This window comes from Salarias fasciatus, chromosome 16, assembly GCF_902148845.1.
Source record: "Salarias fasciatus chromosome 16, fSalaFa1.1, whole genome shotgun sequence".
NCBI classification, from domain to species: domain Eukaryota; kingdom Metazoa; phylum Chordata; class Actinopteri; order Blenniiformes; family Blenniidae; genus Salarias; species Salarias fasciatus.
In genome coordinates this window covers 17,440,228-17,463,853 of record NC_043760.1, presented here as the reverse complement: position 1 = coordinate 17,463,853, position 23,626 = coordinate 17,440,228, and the positions used below count along the sequence as shown (strand labels likewise).

At 40.2% G+C, this 23,626-nt stretch overlaps 1 protein-coding gene across 2 annotated transcripts in view; it reads left to right on the top strand.

Moving 5' to 3' along the window:
• Positions 1-23,626, top strand: part of thsd7ba (thrombospondin, type I, domain containing 7Ba) — a 151,752-nt gene that overhangs the window by 30,723 nt on the left and 97,403 nt on the right. For both annotated transcript variants that reach the window (XM_030112054.1, XM_030112052.1), the window contains exons 3-5: positions 13,326-14,199; positions 17,525-17,773; positions 18,770-18,939. In XM_030112054.1, the coding sequence (XP_029967914.1) occupies positions 13,326-14,199; positions 17,525-17,773; positions 18,770-18,939 (1,293 nt within the window). The remainder of the gene's footprint in view (positions 1-13,325; positions 14,200-17,524; positions 17,774-18,769; positions 18,940-23,626) is intronic.

Sequence of the window (23,626 nt, the reverse complement as noted above, 5' to 3'; positions counted from 1 at the left end):
CTTTCCCTGCTCAACTGGTAGACCTGAGCTCCTGAGATAAGCTACATCAGTGTTCTCTGGAAGAGAAGTAGTCACACAGACCCCATTAAACAATCAACAGTCTGTTTTATTAGACAGATTTCCCTGGTATCCAAATATTTTTAACTTTGGTAATTCTGAGTTTATCGATCCATGACTATCAACACGTATCGACACATCAATGCACAAAAAAGTGGGAAAAGAGGCAGTCTAGCTAGTTGTAGTATATTTTGCCTTTATTTTTATAGTACCTTTATTTGCATCACATTCTGTGATTGAATGCAAATTTTTGTGATTTGTTACATCTTCTGTTGCCAGTGTGTCGTCTTAAAACATCTGGGACAAAAAGATGATTTCTGATATTGCAGAAACTTCTTAACTTGGTGCTTGTTTGAATTGTAAAACATGTAGGAATGATGGCGCAATGGTAATTTCTGCAAGACGAATCAGGTTATTAACAGTGACGTCTCATTACCTTGTACTGTTACTGTGAAAATGATTGCAAAATGTGGACCGTTCAGGAAGAAAGATGAAATGATTTTTTTTTTAGATTTCTGGGCCCTCATTCATAAAACATAGCTTAAATCAGCCTTATCAGCCCTATCAGCTTCATGGTCCCTCTAAACTCTCCATCCTGATATACAACTGGCGTACTCTGCAACATCGCGTGGCTGTCATCGGACTTCATATGCTGTGACTGAATGCTACACACTATGTCAACATTATCCTCCGCTCTTTATCAGTCGAACATAAAAATATCACATATGAACCAAAATACCGCAAATTCAATGGTCTGTCTAATTGCTTAATAAAGGAACACACCAGTCTCCTGCCTGTCCAAAATGTTCGTCTGCAAGGATCAAAATTGGCATGCTGGCACGCACATTCCCCCCGCAAGGTTTATTTTTTTAAAATTACAACATTTCCGTATGAAGTGGCTTAGGCATGTTTTAGGTCCCTTTTTGAGCGTTGGCGACGTTTATAAATGAGGCTTCTGACCTTTTGTTTGGACGACTCCACAAAGACTCAATTTGTTTTTTCCTGTCTACTCTTTGGTGCTTGATGACTGCTGCTGATATTTTAAAAAGAAAAAAGTAGCTTGCTGCAAACGGAGGAATAAAATAGTAAGAAGTAGTACAACCTTTAAAACTGAACCTATATGTCACATCGTGTCTGCTAATATGAAAGAGATTAATCACAGGTTCTCATCAATGATCACTAGGAGCTAATTCTTTCTGAAATTTCACCCTATCAGATTGAAAATCCTTCAACAAAACCTTGGGCCTTTTGTTTATTTGTGTCTCAACAAAGCTGTCACATGAAAACACAAATGTAGTGAATTAAACAACTGAAAAGATGGTTTCTGACATTCCAAACAAATCCTGACTCGCTGATGCCTGTTGGAGTTTCCCAGTGGTTGGAGGTGCAGTGTTTAATGCAGCAATCCCTTTGTGTGAACCAGCTCATTAGCTGGAGTCTGTCTCTGGAGCTTCAAGTCTTTCCCATAGTAAAACCAAGTTTAACGCAAAAGTTTCACCTTACTACAAAACACTATTACAGTAAACATGTGTGCATCAAAATCTGGCCAGTTCAGCGATCATGATGCAATATTTTAAACATTTTTTGTTTCTTGAATGAAACCACAGTTTACTCTGCTAGGTTTTCTTGTCTGCTGTTGAGTTCTCGGGAACTGAATGCGTTAAACATCATTTCAGATGAAATACAAAATTGATCTCATGCATATTGGTGTAGCAGTCTCAAAGCATTTCAGTTTATCACATTCACCCATTCAAGCACGTAATCATACCTGTGCAAGGCACTTGACGTGCTTTAGGAGCAACTTGAGTGTCTGTTTTAAACACACAACGACATCCAGACAGAGCGAGAAGGGGGTAAAAACGCCAACCTGGCAAGTGGAAGATGATCGCATAAACCAAATTAGCCACAGCAGCCACAAGCTTCTTTCTGTTTTAGCTCTTGTTTTGCGTGTGTGCTGAAATTCCTGATGTCTGACGACACGTGGTAGATCTTTATGGATGGACAGCCGCTCTTGAGAAGGATGATTGTCCAAATGTTCATGTGTTTTGCTGCTTGTTGCATCCCTAATTGTTATTCCACCGTCCTGGTAATTTATAGTTAGTATGGTAAATGGTAAATTTACCAAAGTTTGTATTCCAACATTCTTAAAAAGGAAAGATGTTTGCTGCTAATGAAAGAAGACAGTGTGACTGTATGTCATACAGGAAAATAAACTACTCAAAGGCCTTGAAAGAGCTGCTGCATGCCTTTTTTTTTTTTTTTTTTTTTTTGACATCTGTCATTACCTCCACCAGGAGGTTATGTAATCACTTTGTGGAAAGGTGGGTCTTGGGCTAACTTAGAATCCATTAAATTTTGGTGATGATCCGGATCACTGGATCCACGATTTTTTTAAACGATTCTTTATCATTGACCGATAGGGCTTACCGCCCAGCGGAACTTTAGTTTTAGTTTCTAGTCGAACCTGTGTCACGTACGGAACAGGCGCGCAGCAGCACGACAAAATCGCCACAAGTTGGCTTCTCTTCAAAACTTGATCAGAGCTTCGTCTGTAAGTGATTTCACCTGTTTGTTTCCTTTGTTATGCATCTTTGCATGTCCGTCATTGTCTTGTTTTTTTTATTGCTGAGTTACGTTAGGGTGACGACTTTCATTTTACCAGTGTAGTACTGTTTCTATCCAGCAGAGGGCCTCAGTACTACGTCTTAAATTGATGACAGGCTTTCTTTACATCTGCTTAGTTATATTTATATATGGTCTTCTTATTGTTGTAGGTGACTGATTTCACCTGAGGCGGAGGTCTGCGCTCTCTGAGTGCCAAATTCTAGTTTACATAAGATTTACTATTAACTAGGTACATTTACTGTCCAAATCTTAACCTTCCCATCTCAGCATCTCAGACTAGAAACAAGGAAAGAAGAGCGCTTCAGGAGTTGGAGCCTAATCTGAGAGCAGCTTGGTGGAAACCTCTGGGGTGCATTAGTAATCAGCCCTCAAATGAAGTTGCAGCAGATGTTGAACCATGAAGGGAACCATGTCAAGGCAAACCTCAAATGTGTATGATGGGTATTTCTTTGTAACTTCAGAGTAGTAATTTGATTCACACTCCATCCGGATGCTATTACCGAACCACCTAATGTAATTTTCTGATCCTCACCTACACTTTTACACCTACATCGTCATTTGATTAAACATGAAACATCCAACCCAGTGCTGTGTCATTACATTATATCACAGGGTGGTGTAATTTTTAGGTTGTAATTGATTTTTGAATGACAAAAACGTTAATTTACATGTCATCACAAAGCATCACAACAGTTGCACTGTTGAACACAGCCGCCTTTCAGCGTAAATGGGCAGGTACACTCCGTTACACCGTGGGACACAATTGTCACTTTATCTCCGTCCTGTCCTGCCCCCGGTCACCTGCATTATCAAAACGCCAGGGTCTTCCCTCAGGTTGCTGCCTGTAGATACGGCCATTAGTTCTGCTCCCGTGCTTACGGGGGAGAAATCCCAGGTCAGCGGAAGGCAGAGAGACAGAGGAGTGAATGACATCCTTTCCAATTACTTGTCACCTCTACACAGGATAGCGCGGGGACTTGAGAAGACCACATGAGACAAGCAATTACACGGAAAAAGATTCTGATCACTGCAGAGGTGTTGCACACCCCGGCCTGCCCCCCCCCTTCCCCGAGATTTCATGTCTTATAGTGATACACACTTAAGTACTCTGACATTTATAAGTGGCAACACACTGATTGCACAATGCCAAGAGCAGTAGTTCAGTCTGAAAGAAAGAGACATATATATGCATGTTTTCAATCTCATAGGGAAAACAATTTATGAAAGCATTTATTGGGACTCATCTTCATATGGTAGTTATTTTTAACAATCAGTTGTGAAGTTTGAAAACGACTAAAATGACACACATTTCACCATTTCCAGGTAAAAAATAAATTTGATCTCATACTAAAAACAATATAATGTAATTTTTTTTTTTTTTTTTTTTAAGAAAGGAACCTAAATAATACTTCCTGCATGCACTGGATGTGTGCTTGAAAGCAGCTGTAATTCAATTCAAAGCCCTGGAAAAATAAATTTACTGCAGTGATGTGACACAAAATTACACCGAACACCCTCTGGCAAGCTGTTTGGCACATTAAAACTTTCACTTTCAACCATATTTTACTTACCAACAAAACTCATTTGATCATCTGTCAAGTGTGTTTTAAAGTTCTTCATTCTGTGTTATTTTTAGGACACTACCCTGAAGATTAAAGCTCTGCCTTGCAGCCTTAAACATCTCTGCAAATGCCAGACATTTAATTTGAAATCAAACTTTTTTCCATAATCTCCACAAGCTATGTGGAAATATCTGCAGAAATAAAAACCAGTTTTCAACCAGATTCTGAGGAACAGAAAGCCATTCGCTTATAAAATACAAGCGGCAAGGGGTAGCTGTAATGAGAAGGTACAAGAACTTTATCATAAGAACTTGGAATCCTGGGAAAATGATGTGTGCAGTTTTTAAATTATTTATCTGCTGCCTTTGCTTGTTTGTTTTCTTGACTTAACAGAAAGGAGCCTGTGTTTTCAGCAGCACCCATTTGAAACTCACTGACAGCCCACTGCTGCGGGCAGGTTAGAGTAAAACAAGACGAATGTGACTGGAGCAGTGACCTGGAAAAATGTCTGAGAAAGCAGAGGAGAAAATAAGAAATGTAAACTTATCCTTTATTCACCTGCTCATGTGCAGCCATATGCATAAATGAGCATTTTGGAACTGCCTCTGTGCTCAGGCTTCTGTTTGTTCAAGGTGAATATGATCAAGTTTAATGTGGCATGTTTTTGTTTCTTTGGGATTTTAGTGAATTTAATTCAAGAAAAAATCAGCGTAAACAAACAGGGATTGTCTTCAGTATGTGGCAGTGTTTGTTTTTATTTTTTTTTTTAGAAAAAAACAGTGAAAAAACACCAGAATAATTAGTATTCGTGTAAAGAAAGGTGTCTTCAATGATCCGGTGGTTTAAAATAAACTCGGTGTGCAAATTCTTACTGGAATCATGTAAAGACTATTGGATTCTCATAAGGCACTATCCATACAGTTTGTGATTAAATTAGTAAATGTAAAACAATACCCATATATTGCCAAAATAAAAACAATGAATTGAGATACAGCTGCTGTTACAATGGTGATGATGTAACTTAGAAGCAAAAGTAATCAGGTGTTTTTCGCTTGTAATAGTTTAAGTTTTTTTCTAAATAAACTAAGTATTAGTTACAATGCATACCATAACGATGCTAAATGTGAGAACATTACATACATCTCTGTATGTAATGCTCCACCATTGAATCTTGACACTCATGTAGCAAATAGGACAACCCTGCTACAGCCAGAAGAAAACCTTTTTTGAGACGACAAATTTGAGGAATCAGTGGATTTTGTGTCTTAATTTAGTGACGATCCCCACTGAAGCAGTGGTCAGGATGATTGATCGCACATGTCTCTGCAGTGGTCAGTTCATATCAGTACGACTACCTTTCATTAGAGGATTCACAGATACTCCAGTCTTCTCTGGGCTGATCTGCTTCTCTGGTGTTGTCTCACAAACATGTGACACCACTACCAGCTCTAAGTGGAACTGTTTGTAACTGTATATATATATATATATATATATATATATATATATATATATATATATATATATATATATATATATACGTACACATTACAATTAAAGTTTAGAAGTAATTTCAATATTTTACATATCCCGTATTAAAGATGTTCATCATATTTGAATTTAATCAGCACTGCGGCAGAAACCAGACTAATTAACAAAGTCTATAGTGGTTCCTGCCTTATTAAAAACAACCCAGGCTATATAGTCTCATTAGCTTGTGTGCTGTGTTTGTCTCACACACAAAAACCACCTAAATGACAAACACTTTAGTGCGCTCAGAGCGAATTGAAATGGTTTAAACACTGTTGTTAGAGAAACACGATATGCATTATTTCTGAGATCATTACTTTCGTAAACTTGACCTGATGAAGATGATAAAGTTTTCTCAGAAGATCCTGCAACTTGCTGTTCAGTGCATACTGGTGTCATGGCCACAGTAGTTGTATCCCTGTTATGACCTTCCTCTTTGGAGTTTGCATGTTCTACCTGTGCGTGGACAATCTCCAGGTGTTTTCTCGTCTCTGTCTGTCCTACAGATATGTGAGGTCAACCTCTTGCAGAATATTTACATAATATCCTAAAATAATGTCAAGTTTTTTTTTTTATTTTTTACAATTTAATTGTTTATTAATGAAATATTTTAAGACACAAATCTACAGTTTATGACCAGGGTGCTTTTTAAGTGAAGACGGTGTAGATTAGCTAAAGTATCGGTTTCCACATGTTTCATTTTGTGTGACCTGAGCCTCTAACATAATCCAATACAACTGAGAAAACCGAGTTTGAATACATGAACAGAAATATTAAAATGCCTCAACATAATGACACCATCTACAGTGCAACAGATGGCCCTAGGTGTGCTATCGAATGAAAAAATAAAGCCAACAAGCAGAAGTCAGATTTGGGAAATGTGTAAATATATGGTAATCAGCACGTTTGATGTGCCATGCTGTTCAGATGCATTTTTTTAAAAAAATGAACTAAATCACATACAAAGTAAAAGTACATTATTCAGTGTGCAAACACTGGTGTATAGGTGCTGGAATCATAGAGGACACACATAAAGAGATCATTAAAGAGTCATGGTCTTGCATAGCTCCCGTTCAAGCGCCCTCTGGTTTGAGCACGGCGGCCCCTGATTGTCACGGAGGATTCATCGCCCTGTTCTCGATGTAAACAACCCCAGCAGAGGCTGCGAGCATGCACGTCCTGAATGCCTTTCACTCTGATGTAGTTGTCAAACTCTATCTTGCGACACTGTGTGAGATATGATACGCCGAGGTGCTGCTCCTGGGGGCGCCGCCATGACGTCTGAATCGACTGAAACTTTCCGCTGTGGCCAAACAAGCGATCTCTGTTTTTCTTGGAATTTTACTCATATGGCATTACAAGTCAATTCAAGATGTTTTCTGTCTTCCTTTTTTGGCTATTTCTTTTCTAAATTTAATGAACAAATCTCCATGATGTAAAGTTGCAATCTCATTAAAGCATGAATCTTGACAAGTTGCAAACTCATATCACGAAGTCCTCTTAAAACTATCTCAGCAATCACAATTTTCTTGTGTGAATTGCACAGCTTCACAAGTGTGTCACGCTCGAGACACATTTAGCATCATGCTTGTCGCCGATGTCTGAAACCCGACGTGGACTCAATTTAGTTTTCACGATTAAGGGCGTGTGAGAAGGCAGCCTGCAGCGTGTCAGTCTGATCTCCAGTCAGCAGCTGCTGCGCTTCCTCTTTTCCTTCCATTTTTCCCGACGTCTGTTGACAAAATGATTGCTGCCCTGGACAGAGACCATGTACTTATACGATCAAGAATTCTCCAATGTCTCGCGAAACTGTCACACGGCGTTTGTGCATCTGCTGTGATACATTAGAATTTCAAACACCCAAAAGCCGATTTCAGCTGGTCAGTGTGGCGTTGGATGAAAATTTTGGCACGTTGTGCTCGAAATTCTAAGTCGGTGTTATATACGTCCTCCTCTACTAATCAGATTTTCGCGGCAGGAAAAACTTGTCTCACTTCTTTCAGTAGATACTGATCAGCTCGAATGGGGATTACTCAGTAGGCACAACATGTGTTCGTGTTGTCTGGCATGTACTGCCGGCCATCTAGCCAGTGATTAACCATTCCAGTAAGTCTGGCATTGATACTGTGGGCTCGAATGCTAAATTATCCCAAAGGCCTTTTGGGGGCCATGTTTGGAGGATTGCAGCCCCGAGGTATGTAATTCATTTGTGTGGAATATTGAAGCTGCGTTTGATGCTTTGCCTGAGGATAATGCGAGCCACATTAAGCACCCCATTGTCGCTCCAAAACATAAATACAATAACGCCTTCGCTTATTGGGCATTTATGGAAATGTATGATTTATATTCAAGCAGTTGGGTCAAACTTCTCACAGTTGCTGCTCGTTTTTTTTTAATTATCTTGCTGAGTTTGTTTTTAGGTGGTGGAGATGAGTGTTTCTGCCACTGAGAAGCTTTTTTTTTTTTTTTTTCCCCCTCCCTATCCTCTGTGCTTCACACTTCATACCTAAAGGTGAAGCTTGCTATGTAAACACTCACTTAAAATGAGCTGATTCAGACCTTCTGGAGCAGCATCGACTGCCCGATGATGATCTGACGATGAATTTCCGCGTATGTGAGTGTTGTAATTGAGGATGCACCTCGCTGCTCATAAATTACAGCTGATGGAAGCGTGGCATGAGGGGACGGCTCTGCGCATAATTAGGCTCAGTGGCATAGGTATCATTTAATTAAAAAGTGTTGCGACAAAGCAGGCATGTAACCACACAGCTGAGCGAAACTCGGGGGGTGGGGAGGGGGGGGGGGGGGGTTGCAGATAGATGGCAGATAAACTTGTTTATGAAGGAATTTACCTACAGAGAGTCTCTCAGGGGGGCGGGGGGGCCACCGCAGTCACTTACTAGTAAGTACTACTATAAATAACTAATGCAGTCTTGCTGCTGCTGTTTTGTAAGTGGTGGGGAGGTGAGAAGTAACAAATTATTTCCTATTGTACTTGGAATATTTATTTGTTTCGTTACTCCCGATTCATTTGAACACAAACGACTCGACTTTCTGAGTGATTTTCACAGATGATGAATTCACTTACAACAGGAAAAGAACACAGCGCCTCGAAAACAACCATAAGGAGAACACATTTAGTATAATGAGTGTTTGTGATATAGACAACAACACCTGCTGCAGCATAGTTGTGCGAAAGTATCGGAAATTGTTTTTCTTTTGTTTCCACTTGTCTTACCGGTTACACTCTCTGTTTACATCATTGTCTCTAATTTATAATCTTCCTCATATTTTCAATTTGTTTCAGGTTTGCCTAAAATCAAGATCTAGTAGCTGTCTAGTCACACAATTACGTAGTTTATTTATCGAAAAATTTGATTTGGAATGAAAAACCTCTGTACGGTACATAGACCTTCCCACAAACAGCCTCAAGATGCATTAGATGAGGCATTCTGAATCATGAGAGATAAAAGATGTGAGTGTACATTCTTACTTAATCGAAGTACTTGGCCTTGTGTTTTTTCTAATTTTCTACACTTCTGGAAATGACAAAATGTATTTGTTTACAACTCTCTGTCTACAATGGGAACGGTTTCACATTACCAGCTCCACAAAATGAGGCATGAAGCCACAAAATATAGAGCATCCAGAGAGCCTGGATGTTTTTTACTGACTGGACTCACTGATGCTGTTGCTAAATGTAATTAAGGCGACGGGAGAGGGTTAAGATTTACTAGCAGTGAGCGTCGTGTTGTCCTGATGGAGTGCCGCTCACCGCAGTTTAGAAGACGGCTTACCACCAATTTGTTTGCTTCTCTTCTTTGCTTCCATCTGTCTGCTTTGGGGCTGGTGGAGATTGCTTTCATTGTGTTGCTCGCTATTTTCTCGCAGTTTTGCCATCATTTGTCCAACTTAAGGGTTCAATCCAACACAGCTGAAAAGGAGAATATGTGTTCAGTCACGCTGCACTGGCTGAGTTTAATTCCTGTCTCTTACCGCTTTGTGGTGGAGTCCGATCAACCCCTTGCCCTTTGTTCGTGTTAAGTTTTCTGGACGCAAATCGAATAGTAAATGTAGGAGGAGCCCCGCGTGCGGCGCAGCCCCCGAAGGTGCGAGCGAGGCGACTAAGTGCGACGGGAATGAAGGAGCTGTGGGCGAGCGCTTTCTCCTGAGGGGCTGACAGATGCTGATGCTGACAGATCGAGAGAGTGATTATTCAGAGCTTAGGAGATGAACTAGTGCTTGTGTTAGCGGGCTCCCCTGGCAGCGGAATCACTCCAAATCAGACCTCCATAAATCACGCTCTCATATCCTGGCACAGTTTGAAAACAGCACCGTTGAGCAAAGCTGGTCATGCTGATGAAAGAGTGTTTATCATGAAGGAGGGCCACCAGTGGCCACAAGGACTGTGCACTCAGCTGAGGGAACAAGAAGGACATGAGCTGTGTTGACATTGAAGGTCTTTAAACTCAGTTGAGGCTGACTGCTCGTATCATAATTTTGTGCCAGGCTTTTAATGTCTATTTTCAGAGTGCAGCCCATTTATAACTTTTTTTGGAGTTCTCTGAGTTTTCGCTGGGCAGAAAAGGTCTCAGCAGTAATTTCTGGAGTGCCTGAGCCATGATAGCCACTTCAGATTGGAATTTGACTGACATTCGTAAGTCTGATAACGTTTGTTGATCCTAAAAAAGTCTATCCTCTCAAGTTGATGGTTCATGGTCGAAGTGGTTCAAGTACCTTCAAGGATGTAAATAAATACTTGTAGTTGAGGTAATTTGAACCCCACTGTCGATTAAACCTTAGGCTGGATGCTAAATATCTCATGTCTCATGAATGGTAATTGTAAATTTATAGGATATGCTTCATTCTGCAAATGTGCTTTGAAGACTCATCCGTTCATACAACTTATAAAACATGCTCTGTCATCAGCGCAGCCTTTCATGTTAAAGCACTGTACATGTTCCACTCAATAATGAAGTGAGTTTCATTCATTTTCAAGCATTTTGTGTAGAAAGACAGATGTTTGTTTAATTTGCCTGCTTGATTTTGCCTCCCAAACCCTGTGACCTCTAAAAAAAAGAGCCAAAAACTGTATCTCACCAAGAAAAGATGTTGGTTTTGCTTGTTAGTTGGTGCTTCGCAGTGGTCATTACTGCAGTGCTGTGTAATGCACTGCACTGTGTGAGCCCACCATGGTTCCCCTCCCCCCCCAAAAAAAATCCTCCAACCGTAGAATAATATCCAGCTCTCTTTCCAGTCAATTTGAAGGTTGCCTTCCCACACCCCGTCAAGTTAGTTGTGGCTCCATTAAATAAGGCTAAATTCCAGTAATAGCACATGCAATGTAAAATTCCGACGAGAAAAAACTGGAAAAAGACAAATCGCTTGAGGGGGAATAAAAAAGACTTAGATCAGCTCCAGTCTCAGCTGTATGTGGAAACGAGGACATAACAATGGGAAGGCCAGACTACAATTGTCACAGTGTCGATTTTGTTTCTCCACATGAAAATTGCTGATACTGAAATGCAAATAAATTTGCAGCCCTCCGTTTATTTACATGCTAAGAGCTGCAGCCTGTTACGTGTACCGTGAAAAAAATAAATCAGTTAATCTTATTTGCTGGGAAAAAAAATAAATCCTAAATTAAAGCAATAAAATATGGTGATTGAGATTCTCCACCGGTTCAGTTTTGCCGTTTGCATTTCGAGACACATAGAACTATCACAATCATGTAATTATATTGATCACGCTGCAGGTGCTATTAACGCTGCAAAACCAAGCAGGACAAAGAAATGCAATGATGTGCTTCAATGAACTGTGGAAAAATTCAGTAATTTAAAATACTCCCATGCCCCCCCTGCCCCCCTCCTGTAGCGGAGGGGGAAATCAGCTCTGTCGTGTCCATCACCGGCCAAGAAACTGAAGTGTTAACATCGGATTTCTCTGTCACAAGAATGACTTGAATCTGTCATCATTCAAAAGCAATTTGGGGAGCAGTAGAATCTCATCATAACATCAATTTAATTCCAATTAGTAGAAATGAATCAAATTATCTTCTTCATAGCATGTGGCAGAATTAGTGGATGAGAACTGAATGTGACTGACGGAGATACCTATTATCAGACAACTGATCTCATTTTGACTTATCTGTGCTCCTTTCCATGATGAGCACAAAAGGTTAGAAAATGAAATTAAGGGGAGTTTTAGGAAATTTTCAGCGGTGAAGGTAGCATTTTGGAAAATGGAAATTGAATTTTCTAGTTGTGCTGATTTACCCATTCTGCATGTTTCCGAAAGCAGTAATAAATAAACGAAGAAGTTCACGTGCAAAGGAAAAACATGCAAACTCTCAGATTTTGTGGCACCTCTTTCTCACTACCAGAGTGCTGTCTAACACGTAGCTGTACAGACTGAGTTACTTCACTAGTTATTTTGAATAACAAGTTGCCTGGTGAAGCTGATAATGTATACTTAGCGGCATTGCCTCTCTAGACATATTACCTTTAATGCGAAACCTAAATGGATCATAAGTAGTACCATCTGTCATTATCTAGAACACGTCAGAAGTGGAGAAAGCCTGTGCATCGACACGAGGATTATCATGTCAGCCTGACTGTTATTGTTCACCTCTGTCACTCGTCTGTTTCTGAATGTCTTCTGCTCCCGGTCCTCTGAGGCATCGACTGAATCAACTGTCACAACTTGTGAAATGTGCAAATTAATTAAGCGCCGGCCTGTCAGTTGACCTTTTTTGAACGGAGATTATTGTTAGCAGCTCTTTAGGTGTTTCTCCTTGAGTTTTTTGGCCTTTCATATTGAGTGATGAAGAGCAACCTTACATCATCTTCCGTTTATTCTCCTTTGTTCTCGAAGGTTCTGTCACTGCTGGGCTTTCCTTGAGGACCATTTCCTTGAAGATCGTTTCTGGTTGTGGTCTGAAATTATTAAGTTTAGATTGATTTTTCGACACACACATTAAAATGACTAAAATCCATAATATGATTCAAGTGAGGAGTCAAGCCGCAGAGAAATGTTATTGATGTGTGTTAGTTTACCTTATGTTTAATGGCAATCGATGCTCTCCAATCAATAGCTTTGAAAAGCCCTTTAAAACCTCTTGTGCGTGTTTTTTTTTCACTTTAAGAATTTTACACAGTGTTTTTTGTGAAAGAATTAAATTAAAAAAAAAAAAAAAATTCAAGATCTCGTCAAATTTTTAAATTTGTATCATATGAATGGATTTTCTGAATGCCGAGTTTGAAAATATGAACCGAAATGACTCTCACACTTTGACCGAGAAGCTGACCTTGAATTTTTTCATATTGATGTCTGCCAGCCGTTTGATTACTCTGTGTTCCTTTGTTCCTTTCTTCCTCAGTTCATGAATAAAGCAATCATGGAGGTTAAGTGAATGGCCTTGAATTGTGGTTGATTGCAAGCTGCCAGATAGCTACAATTTAAATTGCCATTTTTTTTCTTTTTCTTTTTTTTTTTTTCCAGCAGCTGCACTTTTTAATGGAACTGCCCCCTCTGTGTGTCTTCTCTTTGTTTCAGGCCAGTGGGGTCAGTGCGTTGGGGAGGACTGTGGTTCAGGTGGGGTTCAGACGAGGACGATATGGTGCATGCACTCGGAGGGCTGGACTACCCATCACTCCCACTGCCAGCACATGGAGAAGCCAGAGAGCCAGAGGCAGTGCTTCAAGGTCTGCGGCTGGCACCAGGACCTCTTTGAGTGGGAGGTGTCTGACTGGGGGAGCTGTGTGCTCGTCCCTTTCTTTTCCAACGAGCTCAAGCTGAGGATGACGGACTGCATCACAGCGCAGCACGGCATCCAGAGGCGCAGAGTCCACTGTGTGCGCACTTCAAATCGAACCTCAGTCACCTCGAGGATATGCGAGTTCTTTTCCCAGAGGCCACCTGTGGAGCAGGCTTGCCTCATCCCCTGCCCTCAGGACTGTGTAGTTTCAGACTTCACCTCTTGGTCGAGCTGCAGCAAAACCTGCGGCTCCGGCCTTCAGCATCGGACTCGACACGTCCTGTCGACACAGGTGTACGGAGGGGCGCACTGCCCCAACCTAACAGAAACCAGGACTTGTTTGAGCCCTGTTGGATGCTCTGCCGAGGAGGGTGAGCACCAGTACAACCTTAAAGTAGGCGCCTGGAGCGAGTGCCGACTGCCCCACCACAAGGATGCCCTGTTAAGTGGAAGGACCACGGTGGACTTCGGTACAAGCTCCAACGTGAACAACACCGTCACGCTGCACACGTTAGCCTCCCATCACCAGACTCATCACACCCACCACCGGCACCACCACCACCTCCACCACGCTCATGCGCTCAAGTACCCAATGTCGTGGGAACTGGAGGTGGGATACCAGACGAGACACGTTCGCTGCACACGGAGTGATGGCAAGAATGCGATGCTGAGGTGAGGCGATCACAAATGATACAACACGCATATTTTTCAGAAATACAGTCTGCTCACAGTCAGATCAAACACAGACATTTTGCGATTCTAATTACTAAATCATTGCTGACAATTAATAGTAAAATTTGGGTAATTTTAAATACATCTGAATCAGGTATCAATAAAAAAAAAAAAATCCATTATCCAGTTTAAAAGGTGAGTCATTTTCATTGAATCACCACGTTTCACATGAGTACTTGTTGTAGATGTACTCTGTCCTCATTTGGGTTTCTCATAGTGAAAATGAAATTTTTGCAGCCCTCCCCTGACCTGCAGATACATCTGCTTGTAGAGAAGACAGGAAATGTGTGCATGCTCAGGGAGAAGATGTAAACTGTACACAAAAAGGAACCAACTCTGAAACTGAACCACTACACCACAAAAAAAGGGTAAATTTTCAAACTCTTCATGAAAGCAGATGGTGTCTTTCGATGAGAAATGCAAAAGTAAGAAAAACTTGTTAAACTTTTTGGCCTCGACTAACATTCTCCGTTACCACTAATAACTTCTTCCAGATAATTTGCATTAATTTCCACTAGTTCCTAACATCAGTGTGTTAAAAAGCTTCTCTTTTGCATTCAAAATATCTGTAGCCACAAATTGTTTGAGAGTTCTCGCTCCTTTTTTGCTCACATGTTCTTCTTCCAGCTCTGCTGTTGCCCTGTTCTGCTCTCCCTGAATGACTTTTTTCCTGGCACACCTCCCATGGAGGTCAAATCTGTGTGACCTCACTTTGCAGATAACTCTTGTTCTGCAATGAATTTTTTGGGGAGTTCTTGGAAATATTTTTTATTTTCACTTTTTTATTTATTTATTTTTTTTGCAATGCATACCCTGCTGTTGAGCCACCGGAGCAGGCAGGCAGTCCCGGACAAATTGGCTGTGGTTTGAAATCTCCCATTGATGTCACAGGCTTTCCTCACGGTGGAATGATTGGTTTCAGATTGCATGGAGATGTTTTTAAATTCCTTGCAGACTCACACTCATAAACAAGACTTTTTTTTTTTCTTCCCCCTGCACAACTCTGAAAGCTTTAGCCTTACGTTCAACACATACTTTTGCTGCAAAGATGCCAGAGTCTCCATGTCAGACGTAAAAATAAAGCAATAAGCACCTGTCAGGATTTCCTCAGAGCTATCTAATCTGAATCCTGCGATTCAAATTTCATGTCTTTCATGTCAGAGAGTTGTCCTCTCTTTTTCACTTAATAGATATTACCTTCTGTTGTCAACTGTTTGAGTAATATCACCTTCCTCTATGAGCACGGTTTCAAAGAGGAATATATGTTTGAAAAAGGCAGCAGGACGTGGACGCGCTTATTTTTCATATGGCTGTGTTTCGGAAACAGAAATCCAGAGGAAAATGGGACGATTTTTGAGGTCTGAGATCATAAGGAAGAGCAGATAGTGTGAGTACAGCTGGTTTGTTTGTCTGATTCAAACAGATAACTGGATTTGCAAAGCGTTAATCTATTACACCCCGATGGACCGTCTGGAGAGTTGTGAGCTGTACATGAAATGCTTCTCGTGGAGTGGATTGTTTTCACCACCCTAAGCTTTTTATTTTTCGTATTATCTGAAACATGAGATGGACGTGATCAATCCTCTCCCTCTCCACATGCTGCTGGCTGAGACATTTTCCTGTCGGGGAGGCGCATTCAGGGGGATAAAATGCCTCTTGTTGATGGGGGTTGTTTATTCAATTATAACTAGATTATGTGAGAGCTGCTGTTTTGCCGGCATATGGGCGCGAAGGTGAGGCTTTATTGTGTTAAATGTCAAGTGCTGCACCCCTCTGGTTCCTGCTGTTTGAGCTAACCCTAGTATTTGGATTTGATAAGAATGGATTTTCCAGCACATGCTTATGCACACACACACACACACACACGCACAGAGACAAAAATACTGTAGAAAACCACAACCCTTCTCGGACTTTATTTTCAAGCAGAGGAAAACTAATCATTGGATGTATATTATATCGACTAAATGCCACTTTCCTGTCTCCGTGGTGTAAAGTGACACTATTAGTCTGCTGCTGAAATCAATTTTTCACAACCATTTGTGGAAGCCATGGCACCTGTCACTGAGATCCTTGTTAAATTTCACATTTTCATCATCTCAGATTTTCTATATATTAATAGTACTCGATCACAACAATGAGTCAATTATCAGACCCGCTTTCATGTGATGAGATTCTTCATCCTGTGTCGTTTTTAGACAAAGGGGCTTAAAAATGAGGTATCTTGTTATGTGTGTGATACTCACAAGTGATCATCCTTGATGGTTCACTGACTTTATGGCTGGAGTGTGAAGGGACCATTTACTGAGCCTGATTAGCATAGTTTTTTAAGGAGGATTGGAGCTTCTGAATATGGGTTTCCCCACATGAATTGTACCTCATTCTCCTTTTCTTACAGCCTAATTACAAAGTAAAATCTGAAAATGAGAATTGTGCTCACATCTTAATAACCTAACTAATTGCATTCCCCGAATTAAACAATGGGGGCTGTAATTATATGACTAATGCACTTGTTTTGTATTTTAAAGTGAATGTTTCTGCTTCGATATGAAAGGCTGACTTCATGTTCAAACACTGATGTTATTATCTGGATGTGCAACAACTTCTAGTGTTGTCAGGCATGAGTGGAAGAGGTGAAGCAGAAACTGTTTTTAGTAGGAAATGTAAGACAAGACTTACTGTGTTTTTGATTTTTCTTCTGGCAGTTCCTCCAGGAAGTTGTGATGCTGCAGTTTCAACAATTAATTTCAATTCAACCAGTGAATTCTGCGCTTTTTTTTCCGATGACCGCACCTTGACAAAACTGCAGGGTTTTCGCATAGATTCGTTGAATTTAAATTAATTGTTGAAATTGCAGCATCGCAGCTTCCTGGAGGGACTGTTTGGAAATGTTTCTGTTTTCCATGGTCAAGTAAACCTACGACCCTAAGCCTACTCATCTAACCTTTGCACCCTCCTTTTTGTAAAGAGGCAAATGAAGGCGCACTACTTCCACTGATAAAAATTCTTCCTTTAACAGACTAAATAATAAAGTTTATTATTGCTTTAGTTTCGCCCTTTCCAAGTTTATTTCCTGGTACCACCTGCACCCCCTCATGGATCCACTCTCATATGGTTTAGTTTTTTTGTCAGATCTCTCTACATACAATCCCAACCAAACATGACCAATGCTACAGTCATGCTTTCCTGGACACCGTATTCTAAAATGTATGATTTGTCATGGACTTCTGTCCCACCGTGCCAGTGATCTGTCCTTCTCAATCTGCAGTCTCTGCACCAAGGACGGCCCCCCTCTGACTTTCCGGGCATGTGTGATGCCTAAAGACTGCCAGACGTCTGACTGGTCATCGTGGAGTCCCTGCTCCAAGACGTGCCAGTCCGCCGACCTGTCTCCTGGCTACCGCCTCCGGTCCCGACTGATGACGCAGATCCCCATGAGCGGGGGCAAGAGATGTCCCGGCCTTGAAGAAAAAGAAGCTTGCAACATCATTGGGGATTTACTTCCGAGCTGCCCCAGGTATATCCAAACAGTCCTCACTGAGAGAATTAGCATCTCTATTCACCGTCACTATACACAAACAAAGTCTATTCAAGTGGAATCTCCTGATGCAGTAAATGTCAAGCTCTAAAACCAAATAATGTTTTTTTTAATTTTGCTTCTCGGAGCCTTTTCACCTGAATAATTATGAAAGAGAGCCTTGAGGCTGCAAATTTCACCACTGAATTACTTTCTGCATATTTCCGCCATTGCTTCAATTACCTTGTGACAGCTACAATAACCTCATGTACTGTTGGGATTTCTTGGCCCAATAGACATGACATGGATAGGAGCGAGTGTTTGACAGTACCTCATTGTTTTAGAAGTGTTTGAGTTCAGATAGGCTTTAACTAATACAACTCGCACCAAACAAAGTAGTCAGTAGAGAATTATTTTCCCCGCTGGTGGATTGTATTTTATTTGCTAAATCTACACAGAGTGCCTGAGAGCAGAGGATTTACATGATTAGGAAAAAGTCATTACTGAAATTAAGCATTTGATAGATTACTACAGGCTGTTGTTCTGGTTAAAAACTCCACAAATATTATTGCTTTCTGCATCATTGCATGTTTCACAGTTGAAACCAAACATTTGTCTGGAAGTTTTGAAATGGAAGTAATCATGCCTCCCTCGTTCTGACATACCGCGGGAGAGGCGCCTGCCAGAAACACTCCGGCTAATTTGTCTTTTGCTCTGTGCTGTCTCTTGAAAACAACTGGCCTCGCTGTATAGAAACTGATACCCCATCCTTCTTTTAAGTGCATTTGTTACTGTTCAAGGGATTGCAGATTCAAATGTATTTTTCCCCAAATAGACAACTATGTAAAAGTTACAAAAAAACAAAAAATAAAGAAATATATTAATAATAGTTTCAGTAAAAAAATGTAACCATGTATTCTGAGTTAATTTTTAGTTTTAAAAAATGAATTTAAAAAGCAAAATCATGACAGAACAATGATTCCCATCCCATGTCAGGTATGTGTGGAGGGCCACTCACTGGGGGGAATGCCACATCCTCCCCTTACTGAGCCAACAGGACAGACGGCAGGCGAACGTCAGTGTTCTGTGTGGACGGGGGATTCAGACCAGAAAGACCTACTGTGTTCAAGTCCCCGATGACTCGGCTCCACATCACAGGAAGGAGGGTAAGAAAAACAAACAACCTTTGTCTCTTTGAGCTGGAGTTTGCCAGAAGCACACGCCGACTCCAGAGATGCATCATGAATACACTTCAAATCATCTCAATGAGATTTAAATTATGAAGCTGTATTTATGCAACAGGACATCATGTTGCTGAAGATACTGAAAGGGAATCATCAGAGTGTATTGTTGGTCAAGCGAACTTGCTGCCTCTTGAATTGCGTCTGTGTTTGATGTGTTAGCTTCTCGGTTGTGATGTGTTTCATTCAGGCATAATATGTCACAAGGAGGACTTTCAACTTCATATTTTCATCATTTTGCAAACACAATACTTTCTTTCTCTCAGAAAATTAAAATAAATTTTATTTCAAGAGCTAAAAAGAGAGAAGTCAGGATGAAAATTTCTCATCATGATTAATGTTGTGGTCTAGTTAGTTCAGAACTCTAAAATCACTTCACCATCAAAAACAGTGCAGTGATTTGGGTTTAAATTCTTAGGTGTCAGTGTTTACTCATATGCACGATTAATTGATTAAGACAATTTCATTGTTGGTTGATTGTTGCATTAATATAACTTCAAATGCACCCATATCACAAGTATTCACAATTGAATTTAATGCTTTCATTTTTTGATTTACGTGAACTGATTGTTTGCTAAACATTTTTTTACCAGTGCTGTAAACATCGTAGAATCGTGTTCACAATATTATAAACTATCTTGACTTGCTTTTCTCACAGCAGTGTTGTAAAAAAAATAAAAAAATAAAAAAAACAAGCGAACTTCAGATTGAATCCTTATGGATAATTGAAAAATCTGTTTCCTGCCATGCTTTCACTTTTATTGCACGCTGTACCTGTTGTGTGTATGAGATCTGTAAACCTGGCAGCTGGTTTTTTTTTTTCATTCCAAAGTGCAATCAAATAAAAAATAAACTACATTCGTTCAAGTCAAACATAAACCCGTATATTCCCATCACCCAAGATTGCTGGATTCATAGAACACACAAGTGGTTTTCATGGTGCACCACTGCGCCGTAGAAATGAACCTGACAAAAGATCTTCAGCCACACTGTTAACCCGGGAGGGAAAAAAGGTCCACACCTAAAAAATAATCAAGCAAGACACTGAAGCCCAATCAGCACAGCTTCTTCACCCCCATCAGTGCCTGAGAGGCAGTGAGTGAAAAGGAGGCTGTGAGAGCCTGAAAAGCACCAGTAGCCATGAAGAATGGACGGCCACTTTGACTGTACTTAGATAATTACTCTTAAAGTCAAAATCAAACTGAAATAGCTGCTTGACAGGGGATGATTATACCCTATTTTACAGGGAAGCCTAATTGGTCAAGACTGTGTACTTTGAATTGCTCTTACTGGTCAGATCAAGGCCTTGCACAAAGGAATAAATGAGAGGCATTTGAAAAGCACAGTGCCTAATTCTTTTATTTATTTCTTGGAAGTCACAAGATTTCCCTATTCTCTCTATTCATCCGCTGTACTTGACTACTACTTTTGAAATACAATTGATAGCCAAAGGAAATTTTCTGGAAAAAATAGGTTATTGTTAATTCACTGTTGGCTCTGTTTTGATCCATCATTAAAAGATAGGCGGTCTCAAAAGTCCAACAAAAATCACTTTGAAACTCAACAAACAAAAGAAAAATTCATTTATACCTCCTAAACTGATTTCTCACAGTGTAGCAGGATCACAAAATTTTACATTCTATACATATTTTATGCATTTTATACATTTTAAACTGAATCACAAAACAAATAGTTGTAATGACATTAAAAAAGAAAATTAACATAGATGTGCAAGGGCTGTGTTTTTCTTAATATAGTAAACCCTTTCAGCAATAATAAAAGGGAATATATTTGTTTTTTTAGCGCTTAACTATTTCTCAAACTTTGAATTATGAGTGTTGTTCTTCAGTATGCAGACAGACAAGCAGTAAATAAAAATGTTAGACAGGTGGCAAATGATCAAAAAGACATTTAAAGAGAGGAATAAATCAGAAAGAAAGGTAATACACCTATTTTTAAAGCGATTGAAGCACTTTGTGTGATCACGTGTGTGTTGAGAAAAATATCGCTGTTCGAGGTCAGTGAACTGTAATCTCAGAAACAGCTGTAGAAACAGGTAGTTGAACTGGATAAAGTGTACACTACACCACAGTCTTCTATGATAATCATATCAGTGTCGGTTAAAGTGAATATCATTGATTTTCTCGCTTCAGTGGCACCTGCCAAGAGGAGGCGTCATTATGCAGTGAATGACCACGAAGGTGTCGACGATCATGTTGGAGGCAGGAGAAGTGGAAAAACAAGTGCGACGGCTGGAGGGCTTGTAATTCAGAAAACAGCACGTTTTCTGATGTATTTGTAGTTGGCGGCAACTAAAAGTGGTCTAAGTCAGGGAAAAGGGGGAAAAAAAAATAAAAGATCAAGAAGAGGGTGGTTGTCCGAATGCAACTGCGTGAAGAGTGAAGGCTGGGTTGTGTGATTCAGTTGCCTCAAGAAGCTGCAACTGCTGAAAACCTTAGTGACTTTGATACAAAAGCCTCTTAAAACACAATAACGCACAATACTAGAGTGCCTCAATCCAAAATCAAGAACTCCTTCAATGGGAATGTGAATATCCCAGCTGAAATATTGAGCAATGGAAGATACTAGATCAGATTTGTGATTGTGTGTACAGCCCCAGGATGAGGGAGTCGCGTCGCTCCCCACAGGGAGAGCAACACTGATCACTCAGCCCCGGGGGGAACGGCGAGGTGAAGGCAGAGGGTCTCCGCCAAAGATACTGGCAGCCCCAGATTCTTCCAAACCCACCGTGGTGTGTTCCATGGAGTGGTTGCAGAAGATCAAAGGCGCTCGAGAAGAGCCACAAATGAAAAAATAAACTGATAAAAATAGATAAATAAATGAACAGTCTGCGGTATTGATTAATAACCCAACATCAGCCATTGTAAAATAAAATATATTCATCAGCGTTAATCCAGTTTAGAGGGTAATTGAAGATTATAGATATCATAAATATAATATACTGTATAATATTATGGAAATAAATGCAGAAATGAAGTGAAGAAATATTTTTTCAAAACCGTATCTTGTTATTATGAGATACTTTTCTGATTGCAGCTCATAGTGGTAGAGAAGATGAATGAATGAATGATAGACCAAATAACTTCACAAATTTGGCCTTCCAACATCAATAACTCTTTAACATCTTTCCCATCGGTGGGAGGTGAACAATATGCTTCCAGCTCGTTTTATTCAAAAATAGCTTCCTTTCAAGCAGCAGAAACGGCACCAGTGTCGGCGTGCGCGGCCATTGCTCACAGACCGACGGCAAAATGCAAAACTGCAGCAGTGAAGACAGATACTTCACCAAAAGGCTGGAAATTAAAAGCTCTTTGTCAAGCTGAGTGTTGTCGTTCGATCAACAGGAGACAAGTGAAGGTTGCAGGTATTTTGGTGACACTGCGGTGAATACAAGTGACGTTAACTCGGCACAACACCAGCTCCACATCCACTGGTGATTTTTCTGCTGGTTGAAAGAAAGCTACTTTTAAATAAAATGAGTCTGCAGCATGTTGTGAACCTACTGATGGGAAGGAGGTGCTACTTGTGTGTTGATGATGGTTTGTTGAGGAGTTATTGATGCCGGGAGTGTAAATCTGTGAATTGTTAATCAGAAAACTGCACAGAGTTCCTGGACTGTGTGAACCTATTAGAGGGGCTAAAAAATACTGCAGTTTTTCAGAACGATACTTTGTTTTGGTTATTTGTTGTCTGTCATCAGCACTTCAATGTCAAATGAAAAGTAATTATTGAACATTTCTCCTTTTGGATTACCATTTACACAAATCTATAAATTGCTTTCTTTTTATTTCACCTATTTCACTGATGAGATAGATGTTGTATGACTTTGAGAGATATGAATTAACCACACATGTATACTGAGCAATCATAAATTTGTTCAAATGAATCTCCTGTGGGGATTTTTACATCACGTCTGTCTTAATTTCTTAATAGCTTGAATGAAATCCTGTTGTTTCCTCAATATAATTTCATTACTGTATCACATGTGGAAGTGATGAAACTGATGAATCTGCTTCTCACCATAAAATGCACATGCACACATCTCAACAATAAGACTTGAAAAACCAATTATTTCATATATTGCTGATTGATTGAAATTTAATTTCTGACGCCAAGTCCCTCCACACACCCTTGAATCCAATCAGCTCTGCTGATTAGGAAGCCTTTAGTATTGCAGAACATGTTTACTTGCAGCTCCTAACTAGGCATCAAGGAGGGCATTGGCTGTTATGTTTTTATTGTTCTGCCCTTGGCATCATGCCCACGCTGAACCAGAGGCAGAGATGATACACAAACAAAATAAACTGGCATCTTGATCCAGATTTTACAGTGTGACACTTTAATTTAAGACTTGCCTTTGTTTTTCAGCTCATGCAGATTATGTCATTTGCATGTCTTATTTGGGACAAATGAGACACCGGATGCCTTTTTTTGATGCAGTTTTAGCTGTTAAAGCAGGGTTAAAGGTATTTCTCCCAGTGATCCTTTGACCATGAACTCGATACTTGAACATCTCGGAAATCACTGCACTCTTCATGTTGACAACATCTTCCTCTGCCTCTCTGGGACTGATTGGTCTGTGTGCAACACA